This window comes from Typopeltis vanoorti, chromosome 6 (assembly GCF_054136105.1).
Source record: "Typopeltis vanoorti isolate ZY-2024b chromosome 6, IOZ_Tvanoo_1.0, whole genome shotgun sequence".
Lineage (NCBI taxonomy): Eukaryota > Metazoa > Arthropoda > Arachnida > Uropygi > Thelyphonidae > Typopeltis > Typopeltis vanoorti.
In genome coordinates, this window is record NC_143554.1 from 148,546,217 (window position 1) to 148,566,280 (window position 20,064).

Sequence of the window (20,064 nt, forward strand, 5' to 3'; positions counted from 1 at the left end):
CTGTATACAGTTAATCAATTATTTTTTTATTTTTTGTTTATCTTTCAGGACCCTGATGAGATCCCGTTAAGCAGCCGAGAACAGACGCAGGTCAGTTCAGATTTCTTTTGCTGTCTTAGTTTATTCCATTATTATAATAAAAGGAATGAATTGTCTTTGCACATTTTATTTCTTCAAAAGGATTGTTTATCCTTTTGTAGAATTCCGGTGAAAAACAGTTGCTGTCGTGTATGTTTCAATATTAATATAATTTCTTAATAGCATTTACTGAAGAAAATGAGAAAGGAATAAGATGATGATTGCTCTCTTTTGCTATTTTCAATGTATGTGGAGAGTTTGCAATGCATAATACGCTCCATGATTTGGTTGATTACAGACAATGTGCCGTTTGGTCTGTAATTACTAATAACGTTTCCTTTTCCTTGTTTATATACGGGAGTGATAAATGCAGTCGTTAGTGTTTCAGGTATGTGCCAAGTTTCGAAGATTTTATTTTACAGATAGTATAACTGGACATAGGTTAGTTAAGTGTCTTTTGATGTTTTTTGGTCTGGTTCTGCCTATCTCTTGTCATTTTCTAAGGATAATTTGATGAATCGCAAGTGACAGTTCTTCTTTTGTTACTGTGGTGAACCACACTTACTGCATTGTTCCATGCTCCTGATGAAGAATATGTATTTCTTTGAGGAAAAAATGTTTCCTGCAGTTTGTTTTTGGACAGGATTCAGAAGTGATGATTAAAATGATTAACCGATTGTGTTAAGGATTTCGGCTTGCGGATACAGCTGTGTTTTATCGTTTCTGAGGCAGTGGCTCTGTATGTATATTTTGTAGCATTTTTGATCAGGTTCCAGGTTTCCTTTTTATGGCTCTGAGCTGTGGTTAATTTGTTTCTATAATAATTTCTTTTTGAGTTTCTAATCAGATTCACCTGTACGTAATCTCCTCTAATTATTTTCGCAGAAATCATTCGTATTCCATAAAAAAAGTGGATTTTCCTATTAAGAAAATCATCTTGCTTAACGTTATGTATTAATTCAGTGATATGTACCTGAGAATGAGAGTTGCAACTCATTCTAGGATGCATATTCTCTTTTTTTTAAGGAGAAACTTATTCGAGCATATACAGGCTAACATATTCAGAATTCTGCGTACCTAAGAATAGAACTAGAATGCTTATAAATATAAAGAAAAACACTGCGAATTATTGATACTTCTTTTTGACATTTCCCTGATTTCTCAAAATTAGAAATTACTTTTTTCCAAAAAGTTCCGAAATTCAAGTCAAGAAAACCTTCTTTCGCAATTGCTTGATATCGAAAACATTCGGGAAAGGGGTTGAAGAATAAAAACATTCTGTAACATGACTTCAAAATATGTTTATTGGCTGCTATATCTTTAATCGATATCAAATATTATTGAAGATTTCAAGCCCATCTATCCATCAGAGATTAGGACAAATGTATCAATAAACATCAAGGCATTGTGATAATACTTAAGGAAAATTCTTAAAGGCCTAGTTTGGAGAAGCAAAAGGCAAAATGAAATTATATTAAGGATACACAAAGCAAATAAGCGAGATATTCCTAATTTCATTAATAGCAGTGAAAGTGATTGCTTCTTTGATTGAAACCTTGACATCGACAGAATAAAATCTTGCCATAGCTTTGTTCGTTATTCAGATGAACAAATGGGGGAAATATCTTACGATTCATTCATCACCATCATCACTATGAAACTCCTGATCTGCCCTTTAAGTTGGTGTATACAAGATATTTACACCACTGAAAACTTCCAATGAAACATTTTCTCCAAACATTCGTTAAACTTTTAGGACTCCAATATCACTGGAGGCATCTCTTACTGTGTCAATCCACCTATATCTAGGTCTTCCTTTTTGTCTTTTTCTGCCATCCTTGCCAAAGCAAAATAGTTGTTTTCCTAACCTTTCCTCTCCCATTCTGTTTAAGTGATCAAACCATCTTAGATTAGCTCTGCTAACAATGTCAAGTTCATTCTTATATCCTCGTTTTAATATGATATTGCCATTGATGCCATCTGTTCACGCCTCTGATCTTTCTCAGGAGTCTTTGGTCAAGTGTTTTATTTCTAACCCAGCTCTCAGATCCATAAGTTAAAATTGGTTTGAACAACGTCTTGTATACAGCTAATTTAGTGTTTTGACTAATTTATCTCTTATTTCATATATATTTATTCAGTTGACTTCCTACCATTACAGCTTTGTTAAATGTGTTATCTATTTCCATATTTAACTTACCATCTTCATTAAAAATCCTGCCTAAGTAGTTGAAATGTTCTGATAGTTCTATATGTTTTCAATGTTTCTATCCAATTTCTTTGCGTTTCGTTTTGTTTGCATACTATTACTTAAGATATACTTATATACATCAGATAACGTACTTTTACAGTATATATATATATATATATATATATATATATATATATATATATATATATATATATATATATATATGTATATTCAAGTCATGAATTCTTTATTGATGAGTAAAGTCATTGATAAACAGAATTTCATTACATAGAGTTTTTCATTTTGTGGAGGGTGGGGAAAGGACTATACGGCATCCTTGGGAGATGAGAATGAATGCTTTCAAGAAGTGGGAGAGAGTAAGGAAAAGATTTTTCTCTCATGGAGTAGAGCGTGAATGAAATGGATCACCGTTGGATGTTATTGTGTGCAATTAGCATGAGTGACTTCAAGTACAGGTACCAATAGTATGCTCATCATCCATGAGTTCCTGACTCCCTGGAGGTGTCTCTCTTAATAATAATTTTTTTGACGAAGTTTATCATCCTCTTCAAATATACAGAACATTTACAAATATACAATTGAAGTATTATTATTACATTTTGTTAACTATAAATATCAGTACAAGTATTCAATAATTAAATATTATTTTTAAGTAAATATTTTATTTAAATATATAAAAAATGATACTAACAATGTATTTTACAATTTTTTTTCTTTTAATGTGTTAAGAGAGAGGTAATTTTCCTATTACAATATTTCCTATAATAATAATAATAATATTTTTTTTTTACATTTGTTTACATATGAAACATATATTACCTGCACTTAATTACATATGATACATACATTACTTACATTTGATTACATATGATACATTCATAACATACATTTGATTGCATATGATACATGTTTGAATAGATATTTTTCCTTTTAAAAAAAATTCAATGCTTTTCATTATTATTAAGATTATGATTACATATTTACAAGAGGTTTACTTCTGTTTATTTTATTTTATTTTATTTTATTTTATTTTATTTTTTATAAAATATTAAATTTGTGCAGATTTTTTTTCTTTCTTTCCTTTTTTTTTCTTGTATAATAATAATAATAATAATAATAATAATAATAATAATAATAATAATAATAATAATAATAATAATAATAATACAGCATTTATTCATTTAACAATAAGTTAGATATATATTTACAGTTTTGGTTTTTTTTGTACATTTAAGCGCTGTAACTACAGCACTTAAATTTGATATATGGATTTGGATCCCCCCCCCCTTTTTTTTTTAAACTGATCTTGAATGAGATGTAATTTCTCAGCTATTTCTTGGCATCGAAATAATGTTTTAGCAAAGCTGCATAGTGACATAAATGTTTTGCTGTCAGTATTTTGTGTTTTGACATTGCAGTGCATATAAAATCGATATTGTCTCTTTGTTCCCAAAAGATCAGTTTTATCATTTTGTACTGTAGCGACATTAATCTATTTAGTTTGTAGGGTGCACAGAAAGCATATGGTTATAGTGTTTCTTAGTATATTTTGGCAAAGTGCTTTGTATATTAGTGTTTTTAGGCTTGTGGGAACTATGCCTTTTAACCTGTAGAGTTTGCCAGTTATTGTTCAGAGTTTGGTGTGTAGATGGTTTATGTGGCTATTCCAGTTCATATCTGCATCGAAGTAAATTCCAAGATATCGTATTGTTTCAACCTGAGTGATTGTAGTGGTTTTGCTGTTCTGTGTGTTTTTTGTGTTGGAAAGTGGTGTTGGATGGTTATATATTTGTTATCAACTGGTCGAGTCAGTGGATTCCTGAATATCATTAATTTTGTCTTATCTGAGTTTAGGTGTATGGAGTTTTTGGTGAGCCAGTCTATGAGCAGATTTTTGTCATGTTGCATATTTGTTTGGGCTATCCTTGCATTATTATGGATGGATATTATCGCTGTATCGTCTGTGTATTGGAAGATCTTACCTTTGAGAGGCAGCTGATTAATATCGTGCGTATAAATTATGGATAATATTTCTGGGAAACATGTTACTCCTCTTAATAAACTATTATAATTACGGCTATTTTGACTGCGTCAGTTTAGGAGTGCCCCTATTTAAATGTCATTGGCTATTTACTCATGGATTCTTAGGGCATTGTAGATGTAAATGTACTAAAAAGTATACGTAGCATAAGGAAAAGAAAATTACACATACCTTTTTCTGGGTGTTGCGGCTTTTCCTCTTTCTGCGATGTCGACAAACTACTGAGTGTGTGTGGGGGGTTAGGCAATTTGGGAGAGTTAAGTTTGAAAAACCCGGTTTTTTTTCTGTAATATATATAAACATATATATTATATTATATAGGGTGGGGAAAAGGTGAAAGGGTTGATTTTTAAATAGGGAGGGGGGGAGTCTGCATGTTTAAAATATTATTAAAATTCTGAATATATGATAATTTTATGTGGAGCAAATTTTTCTTTGAATCCTTGATCATTTAATTTATCTATTGTCTTGGATATTCATACACCATAATTACGAGATATTATTTTCACCTTTTCCTCATCCTATATAATATAAAATATATGTTTATATATATTACAGAAAAAAAACCGGGTTTTTCTAACTTAACTCTCCCAAATTGCTTACACCCCCACCCCCACACACACACTCAGTAGTTTGTCGACATCGCAGAAAGAGGAAAAGCCGCAACACCCAGAAAAAGGTATGTGTAATTTTCTTTTCCTTATGCTACGTATACTTTTTAGTACATTTACATCTACAATGCCCTAAGAATCCATGAGTAAATAGATGACATTTAAACAGGGGCACTCCTCAACTGAAGCAGGCAAAATAGCCGTAATTATAATAGTGCGTATCAATGTTGAATGGAGTTGGAAAGAGTACAGCTCCGTGTGGCACTCCACATGTTACTGGTAACTCTCTACTTCGGTTTGATCCGATACGTGTGATATGCTTTCTATTTTGAAGTTAGTTTGTAAACCACCTGTGCAGAGGCCCATCTATTCCAACATAACTCAGCTTTTCTAGTAAGGTTTTGATGTGTGAGTGTATCAAATGCTTTAGTTAGATCAATAAAGACTATCACGGCAATTTTGTTTTTGTCTAAGGCGTATTAATTGCGTCTGTAAAGTCTTCCAAGAGAAATGTTGTTCCATTATTTTTCTGAAAACTGTATTGTGTTTTGGGGATAATATGAAAGTCCTCTGTATATGCTGTGAGTTCCTCTAGTACGATCGCTCCATAATTTGATTGATAATTTGTAATGTGGCTATGGTTCTGTAATTGCTGATTAAATTTCTTTTTCCATGTTTGTATATGAGTGTGATTATGGCAGTCTTTAGAATACTTGGTATCTGTCCTGTTTTGAATATTTTAATTTATTAATTTTTTCAGGATAGGACCTAAGCTGGTTGCGTGTTGCTTGATATCCTTAGGTCTTATACCATCAATTACTGGGACTTTGTTTGGTGTGATATCACATTCAAAACAGACCATAATGTCTGTTTTGATTGTGATCCAAGTGGAGGATCACGTTTTGTGATTGAGCGAATATTTCTGTGCAGTTCTTGGATGGAGTCTGCAAAGAATTTGTTAAAGTCATTTGCTAGTTGTTGGGTAGGTTTTGCGCCTTTCATGAAGCTGTGTTTTATGGTTTCAGAAGCGGTGTTGGGAGCACAATCTAGCATCTCGTTGATCAGATGCCAGGATTTTTCATGGTGTTTTGTGTAGAAGTTAGTTTGTCTCTGTAATAGCTTCTTTTTGCATTTCTTATTTCCGTTATGAGGCGATTCCTTGTTATCTTATGTTCAGTTTTTAAAGCCGCGTTATTTGGATATCGCTTTCATTCTTTCAATAGAGCGTCCTTTCTGTGTATTTCTAGGATTACATTTTGTGTTATTCATGGATTTTGGGTTTTCTTGAACGAATTCTGACTTTCTTTGCAGCTTTCTTATATATTTCCTCCAGTGTGAGTTTAATGTTGTTATATAAGATATCTGCCGAATCTGATACGATATGTTCCCAGTGGGTTTTTCGTATTTCGTAGTTGACTATTTCTTCTTCTATTATTGTTTTGTGTTGCGTTTCATCTCTGGGGAATTGCGTGGATATTGCCTTAGTGTGCAAGTTTAGAGCTGTGAAGTAATGATCTGCGACTTTCTGATGCAATGTAACTCTTTGGATGTTTCTATGATCTAGGCAGGAAGCAATGATAGTATTTCCGAATTTTTCTTCTCTAGTACATGATGTTATTGTTGGTATTAGATTATACATGGATAGCGTGTCTAGGTATTGTACCGTGTTTTTCTGGTTTTCGTTTACAATATTTAAGTTTATATCGCTAATTATCATTAGTATTCGGTTGAGCACATTTCTTGGCGTGAAAGCCAGCAATTGAGTCCGTGCAAGAATTTTATCATGTTTAAGTTTGGTGGCCTGTAAATGGCATTTAGTATTATGGGATGCTGTCTAGTGGTGGTATTAATGATTTTAATGCAAAGGGGTTCTGCGTACTCAAACTGATAGATGGTTTCCTTTGCTCTTAATTTATAAATATTAATATTCCACTCCCTTTTTTTGTTTGGCAGCATGATCTATGTTGTTGTAAGCCTGGAATTTGGCAAGCAGTCACTTCGTCATTAGTTATGGATACTTCTGTTAGTGCCAATATATCAATAACACCGGTGTAATTCCTCAGATAAGCCTGTAACAATGACCAATGTTTTCGGATGCTTCCGATGTTAATATGCAAAATTCAGAGACCTCTCGCTTGTACTGTGTGTTGTTTCCATGCATCCATCGAGTCGAAAGTACAATTGCTGCTGTATTCTGTGTGAATACATCTATCTGATAGTTCACATTCATTTTTGTTGTGTTGAGGTCTTCTTTTTGAATTAATTTGGAGTCTTTTGTTTCACTCTGGCAGCCTATCTATGTCTTCCGAGCTTTTTATTTGTATAGACTTTGAAGTTTATGACTTTCTCAAGTATATCTTGCCGTCTTTGATCTACAAAAATTGATATTTTTTTCTGTTTTTGCTATTCTTGCTTGGTACAGCAGATTCTGATTGAATGGTGTTAAATTCTCTCACTTAGATAGATTGGTGTATTGTTTTGCGATGCGTTTATTTATGTCCTTGGCAACTGGTGTTTTCAGTCTGCTGGCTTTTATGAGATTGTCTCTTATGGACTTGCTTGTCAGACGTACTATGACTGGTGCGGGTCGTGGCAAGCCTTGTTTTTTGTTCTTCCCAGGAATCCGATTTATGGTCTGAATATCATTATGCTGTAGGGGGATGACAATTGCATGGCGTAACTTTAAAACTACGTCTCTGAGATTTTCAGTGGATTCGGTTTCTGAAAGAACGTTTATGACAAGGTCTTCTTTATGTTGTTGTTGGTTTAAAACTTCGTATTGTAGTTTCAGGGAATTAAATTCTTGACGGAGTTCTGATGTGTCTTTTATCAATTTGTGCTGCCTGTCAGTTAGTGTTAATGCTGGTTTTAATGTCTTTTACTGTTTGTAAGGCTTCTTCTTCTTTTGAGTTATTAAATTTAACAAACTCTTCATATTCGCTAATTGTTTTTGTTATTTGTTTATTCTGTTTATGAAATAGTTCTTGGACAAGATATACTAATCGGGCTTTTATATTCTCTAAACCTTTTTCTAGTAATAAATTTATTGCATTCAAATTATAAGACTCACGTGTATTTTTTTGTCTTTCAGTTCATCGTCCAAATCTGCCTCCAGTGCAATCGGTTGCGCCGTTGGTGACGGCTGTTAGATCATGAATGAAGTTATCTTGCAAAGAAATCATTCATTCCGAATCTAACATATTAAACTTACAAAAAAAGAGAAATACCTGCAAATCAGCTAAAATTAAACGTGAAACTTCTTCACTTTATGTATAAAATTTGCATTCCTTATTTCATGTACGATATATTTAATCTATTGTGTTCATATTAAGATTTTATTTAGAGTATGTCTTAAAGGAGGGATAATCTGATTTAATTTAAGCCTCACTTAAGCTGTGTAAAATTAACTGTGAGCCATCAAATAGTTATTAAATAATAGTTCTTGGAAGGTATAAAACTACACGTGTACAGCGTAACGCTGGCGGCCGTTGCTTAAGCGTAACGTATATTGATGCGAATTCTGGGAATACAAGAGCATAACAGTCGGGGAAAAAGCAAGGGATAAACCCAAGGGGTGAAAAGAGGGGTCGTGTGCAAAGGGGACTGAGGAAAAAGAGGGCGCTCCATTATAGAAAAAAAGAGAACGAGCGCCGTATCGGAGATCTCTCTTGTCGTATCGTTTCCTGTTTTGTGTGGTTCGGAAGTTAGCGGGTAGATCGCGTAGAGGGGGGGGGGAATGAAGCGTTTGTGCTAAGATGTCGGACAGTGAGTTTTCTTGAGACTGGAGTAGGATTCTATGCAGAGCTGAAGGTAAAATTTCCAGTCCTAACAGAATCAAGCCGTCGCTAAAAAGTCCCATCGAATTGTTCCTGAAAAACAAAGATTTGAGTCCGTTTTCGGCAGAAATAATGAATATAGCGTAACCCCTACGTTGGCGTAAGGCCAGCCAATAGACAAGAAGTAACCAGACGTAAACGTGGTGCTGAAAGACGCGGAAAAAGTTCGGTAAGGTGAAATTACTCTATTTTGTGTATAAAATTCATTAGAAGAGAGAAGGTTGTTTGCGAATGTGAAATTAAGAACAGTATTCTAAAGAACTCTGTGGACAGTCTCTAATGTAAAGTGAAGATTCCTAAGACATTTCCTGAAGGTTATATGACTTCCGTCGGACGATAAATCCTTCAGGCACATGTTGCACTTCATAACTCACCTTCCTTCCCTTGAGTAACTGTCAAGATGGCTATGTCATTTGTTCTATGCGTGTTACTGACCACGGTGAACTCTGTTCAATTTTGAGCACATTGAAACTTTGGGTTCCACTTGGTCGATTTCGGTGAGTTATATATCACTGTCTTCAGCGTTACAAGTAGCATTACTCTATGACACTTTTAAATTAAAAGCAGGGGTTAGAACCAATTTAAAACTATAAAAATCGGGAGCAGCGATACCACCATGCAAGCGTTCGTGTGCCTACACACAGCGCCCTCTGCAATAATAATAATAATATCGCAATGTTCAAGTGGCCAAAATAATTCATTGTCATGTAAGCAAAAAATATGGCTTTCCTACATCTGATAACTGGTGCCAGCATAAAATAGAGACAGTATTGGAAAACGAAACAGCAAAAATTCTCTGGGACTTTAGAATACAGACTGATCGGCATTTAGAACACAATAGACCTGGCATCACAATTATCGAACATCGACAAGTTTGGATTATCGATATTGCAGTACCCAGTGATAACAACATTAACAACAAAAAACTGGAAAAAATTATTATATATCGAGATTTGGCAATCGAAGTTGGCCAGCTATGGCATAAACAGACCAAAATCATCCCAATAGTTATCCGTACACTTGGTGCAACTTCAAAGAAGCTATCCAACTATTTACTGCAATTAAATATCAACGAAGTGACCCCATATGGCCAACGAAAAACAGCATTACTTGGAACAGTCCATATTTTACGACGCTGCTTGACGGACTATTCTTAGGTAGGATCTAAATTGTTCTGTATCACCAGTCAACTTATTGTTTAAATGATATCTTGCTAACTGTGTATCAGTTATGTGAATAAAATAATAACAATAATAAATCTGCAAGTAATGGTAATGGTTTTTATTTGTCTTTACATAAAGATTTGCAATGTTTTGTTGATTACTATTTGTGTATAATTTTTATGAGCATATTAATAGTCATATTTATATTTGAAGAGAAAAAAGATAAGTGTCGAAAAACTGTCCATTTCGACAGTATTACAGAATTACTAATTTAGTATTACTATGAACAATTTGCATCGTTGGAATGTATTATAGTAGAGAGACAGAAAATGATATATCAAGCGTAGTTGTATGATTAGCAAATAAGGTATATTTAAGAAGGTTATGCTACTAATTAATTTCCTAATTAGTAGCACTAAAAACGATTGAATAAAGACCTACGTGCATTGTATATATGGGTGTAGTACAGTATAGTGTATATACTTCCAACGATTCAGAATTTAGTCCGTATAAAAATATTGCCTTCTATTATATATAGATAAAGAAAATAATAAGTATTTAATTTACTTTCAGGATTCCTTTAGGAATTTGAGAAACATCGCAAAATATTTAGCTATGAAATATCGTGATGACCCAAAAGTGAAGGCTATCGAAAATATTTTAAACGTAAGTTTCGGTCCAGTTTTGAATATGTATATATACTTCTTCGGAAGGAGTCAATTGACACATCGTCATAGATTTAACAAAATGTACCAATGGAGTGAGTCACCATGGGAGCACTTTCAACAGATTTAGTAGGGTGGAGAAATTATTGAAGATATTTCATATGAACATTTGCAATTGAAATATTTATAGAACCAGACGGGTGTGTGAAAGTGGGTGGGATGAGTATTTTTAGGGAACGTTTAGATGCTCGTCACAAATGTGAGAGCAGTATTCAATAGCCGAGCAGATTTGTGATTTATAATGTTCACAGGCTGTTCACACATAAAGTAACGCCTTGAGCAATATAGAAATCGTAGTTTTTTGGAAACTGAGGAGAATATGTGTTTGTGCCAGAATAGGATTAATAACTTTCTAAAAAGACAAATATGATAGAAATTTAATTATTTCTATCATATTTCCTATTTTTCTCTTTTCAACCAACTTTTGTTAACCATGACTCTTGCTCATGCGAAGCATTCCACAAACCATGTACCATCTTGGTCACTCACTTATGGATCCTCTCTTCCTCATCCCTACTAAACCCAGATAACCAGACATGATCACAAAAATAGAGATATGGTCATATCAATGCTTTATAAAAGGGAATAATAACTCCCTTATATATGATTATTAGTGTTCTCTTCAGTAACCTAGTGATTCTTTGAACTACCCTGAATCCTTTAGCAATATACCCTCTAAACGTCAACTCGATCTACTATTACCCCCAAATCCTTAACTTCATCTGTTGGCATCGCACACTTACTTTGCACATTCTCGTAACGCCAACTATCATCGCATTTTATTATACAGTTGTATTTGCACTGAGATTCTGCAATATCTTAAGTACCTCCAATTCATCAAATTCGGTTCAGTCCTTCGTCACCTCTTCTACAAAATGGTCACTTAGTAGTTTAATTATTTTCTGCCTCTCTCACCTTTCTACCATCAGCACTTATTAAAGTTATCCTTCCGTAGTCATTCTTCTTCCTACTTTCCACACAAAGTAAAAATCTTTGGGATTTTCTTGGCCTACTGCGTTAATTGTTTCTTGTAACATGAATTTGCCTTCCTTACCATGATGTTCATCTTTCTTGCATAATTTCCTGTACTGTTCCTGAGTTTCCTAGTCACTCTCTACTTTATATATACCATTCACAACATTTTATCTTTTCTGGTTCAATGAAAATTCATCGAAAAAACAGTTAATCGAATGAACAATTCTTCGAACGACAATTCGTCAAAAACGCAATTCATCGTAAAAACAAGTCACTGAAAATTTCATTAAATTGATCCAGCTAAAGCGAAATTGGTAATATCATTTCGAAACCTTTTTCGAAAATGTTATGATAAAAGTGATCCATTTAGAACAAAAACTGAACTGTGCTGACAGCTTTTTGTACCGACAACTTCTGCTAATTTCGGTAAGTCATATATTTATTGTAATACATAATTTAGACACGTTATTTCTTTGTTGTCGCCAATATAGCTGAACTGAAAACTGGAAAGGTTTGACATTTTCTTGTATAAGTTTCAAATAGCGATTCTGGAAGGAAGAAAGGCAATGGTGCCAGTGTATTTTATCTGTAAATTGCATGTATTCTCCTGGCAATTGTCTGGTTTGTAGAGTAAGATGAGTAAAATTCATCCCATAATAATTGCTGTATTGAAGTCACATATCACTACTAGTAATAATAATAATAATGGGGTTTACGTAGGGTGGGCTTTTCCTCCCGGAAACAGGCATATCAGTCTCATGAACAAACGTGAAAATTTTCTGACAAGAAAGACAATAGGAAACCATATTGTTCTATAATTATTCCCTATTAAAGTAGCATTGCTATCTCACTCTGCACCATTCAGTTTTTGTTCTAAATGGTTTACTTTTATCATAACATTTTTGAAAAGTTAAAATTTTCGGTGAATTGTCGTTCGATAAATTGTACATTCAATGAATTGCCTTTTCGATGAATTGTCTTTCGATTAACTGTTTTTTCGATGAACTCTCCCGATACCATCTTTTTTATAGATCATTTTTATTAATATTCATCATCCATGTAACTTCTACGTGATTTACCTTTCGAAACCTTGGTATACAGTGTTGTTTCCTCCAGATATTCCTCAGTATTCTCTGTACAGTGTAACAGAGACTCTGAACGTTTATACCATAACACTGCTTCATGCTGCTTCCTTCGCTTGTCACAATCTCCTGCCTTGTAGTCCCACACATACTCCTTTTGCATTAAAAATCATACTCCTTGCTATATCTCAAGGCAAGAGACATATCAGTTTCTCCAACTGGAAGCAAGTTCATAACCTTGTTGTAAACAGGTCTTCTGATCCTATAACCAGATCCAACATTCACTGTCATACTGCAAGATGTACATCAACTTGGAGCATGACATCCACTGTCATACTCTGAGTGTCCTCCATCGTTTGCCGCAAGTAATTATCTCTCAGTAAGTTTATAAACACCATTTCCTTCCTGCAATGTGACCTCTCTTCCTTTAAGCTATGTCTCTCTGAAGTTTAAATCCCCATAATCACACACCAGATTCTCTCCAATGAACTTCCATCTGTCCGACTGACTGCAACTGTTATTTTCTGAAAATCTTCTACTATCACCAGCAGTGCTTCACACCCACCTGTTTACTCTATCCTCCTTGCAACTTTTAAAACCATCACATTCTGTATCTGCAACTGAGTTATCTACTGTCAGCGAAGTCTCACTAACTTCTCTACTTTTGGCGCTGGTGCACTGACCAATGCTCAAAACTCTTGACTATTTCCCCATACACTTCCAGCGTTATTATGTAGAAAGTGTAGCATGACTTTAGGCCTTACAACCACCTTTGCATACTGAATTGACAATCCCATTCGATATTGTTGACTGACAGACTAGATTCTTTTCTTCTTTTCTTCATTCGCACAATGTTTCGCCGCACAATTGCCATCACACATAATGGCGTGCCTCCATGCATTGGGCTGGATGCTTGCGACTATGGATACTAAGAGAGTAGACGACGAAGAAAACCGAATCATTTTAAGAATAATTTAAAACGAGTTAATTTCATTTACTCCTCACCGTGTTTTTAGAGAAAGATAGGCCACATTTTAAAAATAGAGCAAGGATTGCACAAAATCCAATAACAGAAATCGGTTTTAATGTAGATATGTAGATACTTTTTGTAATGTGCTTAAAAGAATGAAGAGAAAAGAGGGAACAACCAATACTAATATTTTCTACTAGAGGAGCAAACGTTAAGTGGAAGCGTTAACTTACCTTTGTATTAAGACCACCAGGTCTTTGAATAAATTCACATCTGAAATATATATTAGGATATAGTGTAGCATAGTATATTGTATACAATTAACGATTGACTATTCGATCTAATAATTTTGCATTATTAAAGTTAAATATGATATACAAATAGAGAAGGAAATAATTAATTTAATTTGTTATTTCAGGAAGGTGTTGATCACCTCATGATGATGCTTGCGGACGAGTGTTGCAAAATGAGTTTCTGCACATTTCTTAACTTGAATTTGTTCACAGTGCCTTAAATCTGACGGATATCACCGAATTAATAAAATTTGTAGACGTGTGTCCTTAATTTTCAATATATATATATACAGGTAACCCTCGTATAACGCGGTTGTTAGGTTCCATAGAAATGCCGCGTTATATAAATCGCGTTATACGAGACTTAGACCACATAGAAAAAAAAGTAGGCTTATTTCCGAAATCGTTGTTTTTTTTTAAATTATATAAACAACAATTACTTATCCAACAAAAGCAATATTTTTATTTAATTCAGGTAATTCACGTAAGTTAAGAAAACATAAACTATGAGACAAATACGTAGCATAAAATTATAAAAATTACAATTTGAAATAAATTTCATTGCACATAATGCATAAATGATTTAGACACAATAAAATAAAGCACATATTTTAATCGTCATCACTCTTTTCAGAAATAACATTCCGTAGATGTTGTTTAAGTGGCCGGAGGTCGTCACCACTTGAAATCTCTTCGACATCATTTATATAATTGCCATTGCATACTTCGGCTGGTTTAGTCTTCAAGAAGTCAGTAATAAGACTTTGCTTTCCACTATGCTGCAACTTTTTATTAAGTTCATAATATGGCGCTCAAGAAATATCCAATAGTCTCGTGAATTTTCACGAGCGCACCATTGAGGGATTATTATCCGTAAAATAACTTCTTAACTTTCTTGCCAAATCCAATCCTTCTGCTAATTTCTTTAAACTAAATTCTTTAACGGATTCATCAGAATCTGCGACAGAACTTTCCCCGCTATATAGTTCGACGCCATCTATTAACTGTACCAGTTCTTCCTCATTTTAATCTGTTTCTCCATCAATTAATTCACTAATTTCGTTTTCAACCATATCGCAAAAGCATTCTCAACCAAAAATGTGTGCGACGTTTATTATTCCACGTAGCTCGGCATTCACTATAGGAAAGCCATGTTTTTTGAATATATGCCAATGAGTTATTTTGGCCACTCTTTGCTTTAATTGCATCAATTTGTAATGCCTTTTCTTGAGCTGATAGAATAAATCCTTCTGTTTCGTTTTAGTACATCCATATGAAGCCATTGCCAAGTCTTGTTCACGTCATCATTTTCTCGGTATCTCCAAGAAATTGGCCATGCAAGGGTTTGTTTTTCCAGCGCACACATCAGTTATTTTGCTGTTCCTTTCTGTAATCGGATTATTATTATTATTATATAAGGTACATCCATATCCTGTTCGTTTTAAAAGACCCTCTTATGTAACTGTTTGAAGCATTTGCTCAGAGCTATTGTGAATGTAACTTTTTTAAACTAATTTCCTCTTCTTCCACAGTCTGTCTCACTAGAAGCAGATCCTGTCCACCTATTCTTCTTGATAGGCACAACCGGTTAAAATAATTTCGTGGATGCAATGCACAGTCATTAATTTTCTAGTTTCGAGGTCCAATTTCTCCTGGACTTCTTTTGTCCAATCTATTATGCAAGCTGTATCGGATCACTGGTGTAGCCCAAGAATTCTTTGCTCTGATTGTGTTTAATACATTTAGTTTTGTTTTCAGAATATTTCTAACTCTTTTGGTTTATTCTGTTACTGCCTGTTGTGTAACTTTCGAGTGGAGAATATCACTGGCTGGGGATGTGCGTAGGTATTTATAATGTTCGTCAGCTGAAATTGTTTTTATTTATTAGTTATATTACTAATTAGATGGTTCACTGTCTCGTCTTTATACCTACTCGCCAGTATTTGCTATAGTTAAAAATTGTTTTAGTCTTCGTCTTTATTGCATTCCTTTGAACAGCTTTATCTTGAGCAACACGTATCAAGTGGTGCCATATTTTCTATGCCACCCTACTTAAACTATTGTCAAGTTCAGGACTGTCAAATTTTCCTCTGTCTTTCAAAGGTTGACTGTGGACGGCCATATTTTTCCAACCTAAGAAAATGTCTGAAATCGAAATTGCTTGAAGTCCAGCTTGTAACTTAAATGTTGTCAGCAGTCAAGTTACTGGACTGTAATTACTTGGAACTGCTAATTTTCTTTGTTTTTCAAAATCATAACTGTTCCTGTTGTCATTGACTCTTCATTTGAGCCAGTTTGCAATAGGTTGCTAAATTGTTGACCAGTAATGGGGCAGTATTTGAATATTTCCTATATTTAAGATCTTTTTAGTCTTCACCTTTCTTGCATTCGTTTGTAGTGCTTGTTCTCTAGCACCAAGTATCAGGTCTTATATTTCTTTCTTTATTCTACCCAGCTGAAGCCTTTGTGAAGTTCAGGTCTTCAAAATCGATGAAGTTCATCTTAACCTAGGGAACTCGTTCTTCATTTTCTTTGCATGTCTTTGGATTATTTCAGTGGCTAATATAAGGCCTTCCACCTGGGTGGTGTTCAATCTTTTTTCAACATCTTTAATTCATTCAGTGTTTTTATTGTGTTATTTTGGATTATCCCAAACTTGCTCCCAGAACTTGAGTTTCTAATGCGTTTAAGTGTTCAATACTCTATTCTGATTTCCCTTCACCATTTTAGTAAAACTGATACTGGTTAGTTCTGCACTCAGTATTTTGCATGTATTGATTATTTCTACTTTCATAATGAATAATCTTTTTTGTTGTAGCCACAATTCTTCGTTTAAAATCTTCTGATACCTCAGTTAAACGTTGTTTTCTCATGGTTGTATCGCATTACTAAACTGCTCTTGATCTTTTCTTGCTTAAGTGTTCCTTATATTAAATTCTTTAAATTCCTAACATCAGATCGAAAGGTATTTACCTTCGATTGTAAACATAAATTCCATTTTGGGGTTTCCTCGTGTTGATTTGTTCATCTGTTTTATTATATAATTAAGTTCTCTTGTAATTACAACTGCGATACTCTTCATCCGCTGATTTGTTTCTCCAACTGTTTTTGTTGGAATTTTGTAGGAATACCAATTTGATGTTGTTCAATATTACTGCTTGATCTTGTTTTCGGCTTTGTTTCAGTGGTGTTGGTCGCTGCCTTTTTCTGGTGTTCTGCATTTGTTCTTCAATCATACGTCATACTTCAATCATTTCAATCATCTGCTGGTTATTATTTGGATTATCTGAATTCGAGACATTTACCTGAAGTGTTTCCGTAGGTCTTTCAGCTTCCTCAAATTCTCGGTGGGATTCTTTGACAATCACTCTTCACAATTCTTCAAGTTTAACATCACTGAAAACTTTGTTTCTTAAAATAAACCTTCGTTGGTCCATCGCTGCTCAGTGATTCTTCTATTAGGAAATTTCTGTTTCCAAATATGCATAAAATATTTAAAATTACACAATCAAAATGTTGTTATTAAATTTTCATGTAACTAAAAATTCAGTACTTATAACGTCAAGTAAATATTTTTTTTCAATGTAATGAATTATTTTATTTTATATTCTTTCTTTTTCTTTCTGTTGATCTCGAAGCATCCTTGTATCCTCGAAGCTTTGTAATTAGCTTATCTGAGTATGACACCGGTTAGATTTTTTTTTATTTATTATTATTTTTTTATTGATATGATTGCTGTGCTGGAAGTAGGCAGATGTTTGGGAGGTCAAATGAATTGTTTGAAAGGTCTGATCAAAGTGAAATTGTCTATATATCCTGTGTTATTGCATCTGTTTTGATGGTTCACTGTCCTTTTTTATTATGGGCTTCTTTTTGAGCTAATTAGGAGGTTTGTTTTTCACTGTGGCAACCTTTCGATGTCTTCTGAGCTTTTTATTTGTATCGGCTTTGAAGTTTGTGACTTCTTTATGAATACCTTGGCATCTCTGGTCCACAAAAATTCGTAAATTTTTTATGTTTTTGCTTTTCTTGCTTGGTACAAGAAATTCTGGTTAAATGGGGTTAAATATGTGGATAGGAAAATTGGCGTATTGTCTTGCAGTGCGTTCAAGCCCTTGGCAACTGTTTTATTCTGCTTGCTGGCTTTGATGAGATTTTCTCTTGTGGACTTGCTCGTAAGACGAACTATGACTGGTGCTGGTCCTGGCAAGCCTTGGTGTTTGCTCTTCCTAGGAATCCGACTTACGGTCTAAATGTCGTTAAGCTGTAGGGGAATATGAATTGCATGGCCTAATTTTAAAACCATGTGTCTGAGGTTTTCTGTAGGTGCAGTTTCGTAAAGACCGTTTATGACAAGATCTTCTTTATGTTGTTGCTGATTTAAACGTTCGTATGGTAGTGTTAGAGAATGAAGTTCTTGACGGAGTTCGGGTGTCTCTTTCATCAAATTGTGTTGCCTGTCATTTAGTGCGTTAATGCTCATTTTAATGTCTTTTACCGTTTGCAACACTTTTATCACTGCTAAATTATTATGTTTTACCAAATCTTCATATTCGCTAGATTTGTTTTATTATTTGTTCGTTCCGTTTATTAAAGAGTTCTTGCACAAGGTTTACTAAGCTGGTTTTTATGAACTCTAGACCGTTTTCTATTAGTATATTTAAAAAGTTGAAATTATAGGACTCACCTGCATTTTTTTCTCTGTTCAGTTCGTCGTCTTATTTTTTCCTACGGTATAATCAGCTGCCTTACGTGTGTTTCTTTGTTCTTCATAGAGATTACGCACTTCCATTCCTCGAGTGTTTCATCGGAGATATTTTTATGTTGCCCGGTTGATTCTGAGAGTAGGCACAATTTAAGTGTAGAATCCTACTTCATTTCATACAAGTTATATTATTTCCATCGACAATTATTCCTCCAGGCATTTGATATATTTCATGACTCACCTTTCTTCCCTTGAGCGTGATTGTAAAGATGGCGACGTCCTTTGTTCTTCGCTCGTTGTTGACCACATCGTCTCCGTTCACTTTTCAACACTTCAAAAATTTGGTTTCTTCCTAGTCGATTTCGGTGAATTTTATATCACTGTCTTTAGCGTGATAATTAGGGTTACTTGGGAACACTTTCAACTTAAAACAGGAGTTGGAACCACTTTAAAACTATAAAAAAATGGGGCAGCGATATCACCGTGCATTCCGTTCGTATGTCTACACAGTGTCCTCTATATTTTTTAAACAGTTTTATTTCTCAGATTAATTACATACATAGATACAGTCAATTATATATACACATGTATATATATATAATATTTATAATACATTACAATTGTATATAATAATAATAATAATAATAATAATTTTTTTAAAGTTTCATTCTTTTATTGATATATTTATTTTATTCATCATTATTTTATTGATTTATCTTTTTTTCCTTTATCATTATTATATTTTTCTTGATTTATTTATAATTTATTTTTATTTAGTATTTATATAAATATTATATATTTCCTTAATTATTATAATATTATCTTTATTATATACCAGTGGTGGCTTGTATATAAGCATTACGACACTGAAGCACCCCGAAGGGAAAAAAACGAAAAAATGAAATTTTGTTTGTTTTTATAAATAATAATGCTTACAATTATATAAATGCAATACAACGTGTTAAAGGTTCCAGCTTATGTTTCGACATTGATCGAATAGTTAATAATTGCAATTGTTCGATTATCGCTTTAGATTACGAAACAAATGCATTGCGGTCTAACGCAGTGTCGGAATTATCACGTTCTGTCACTGCACGTAACAAGTGAATCCGACACTACTCATCGAGCAGCGTCGCTACTGATAAACTGTATGCCTATTATTATTATTATTATTATTATTATTATTATTATTAATATATTTTTGCCTTTGATAAGAGATTGCCTGTCTGATGGGTAGTTGCAATTTTTGTATGGAGGAGAGAATATCCAGAAGAGTTAAATTAGTAGCGGTTTGCTGCAAGGGTCTGTTTTGGAGCCGTTGCTGTTTATCTTATATGCTAATGATATCGGAAGAGACAGATTTCAAGTGGGGT

The 20,064-nt window shown here is 33.8% G+C and overlaps 1 protein-coding gene across 1 annotated transcript in view; it reads left to right on the plus strand.

Annotated features, from left to right (window-relative positions):
• Positions 1–10,814, plus strand: part of LOC150106073 (uncharacterized) — a 158,417-nt gene extending 147,603 nt beyond the window's left edge. The window contains exons 16-18 of the mRNA XM_090394622.1: positions 49–90; positions 10,515–10,607; positions 10,797–10,814. Of these exons, the coding sequence (XP_090250748.1) occupies positions 49–90; positions 10,515–10,607; positions 10,797–10,814 (153 nt within the window). The remainder of the gene's footprint in view (positions 1–48; positions 91–10,514; positions 10,608–10,796) is intronic.
• Positions 10,815–20,064: the final 9,250 nt, after the last annotated feature.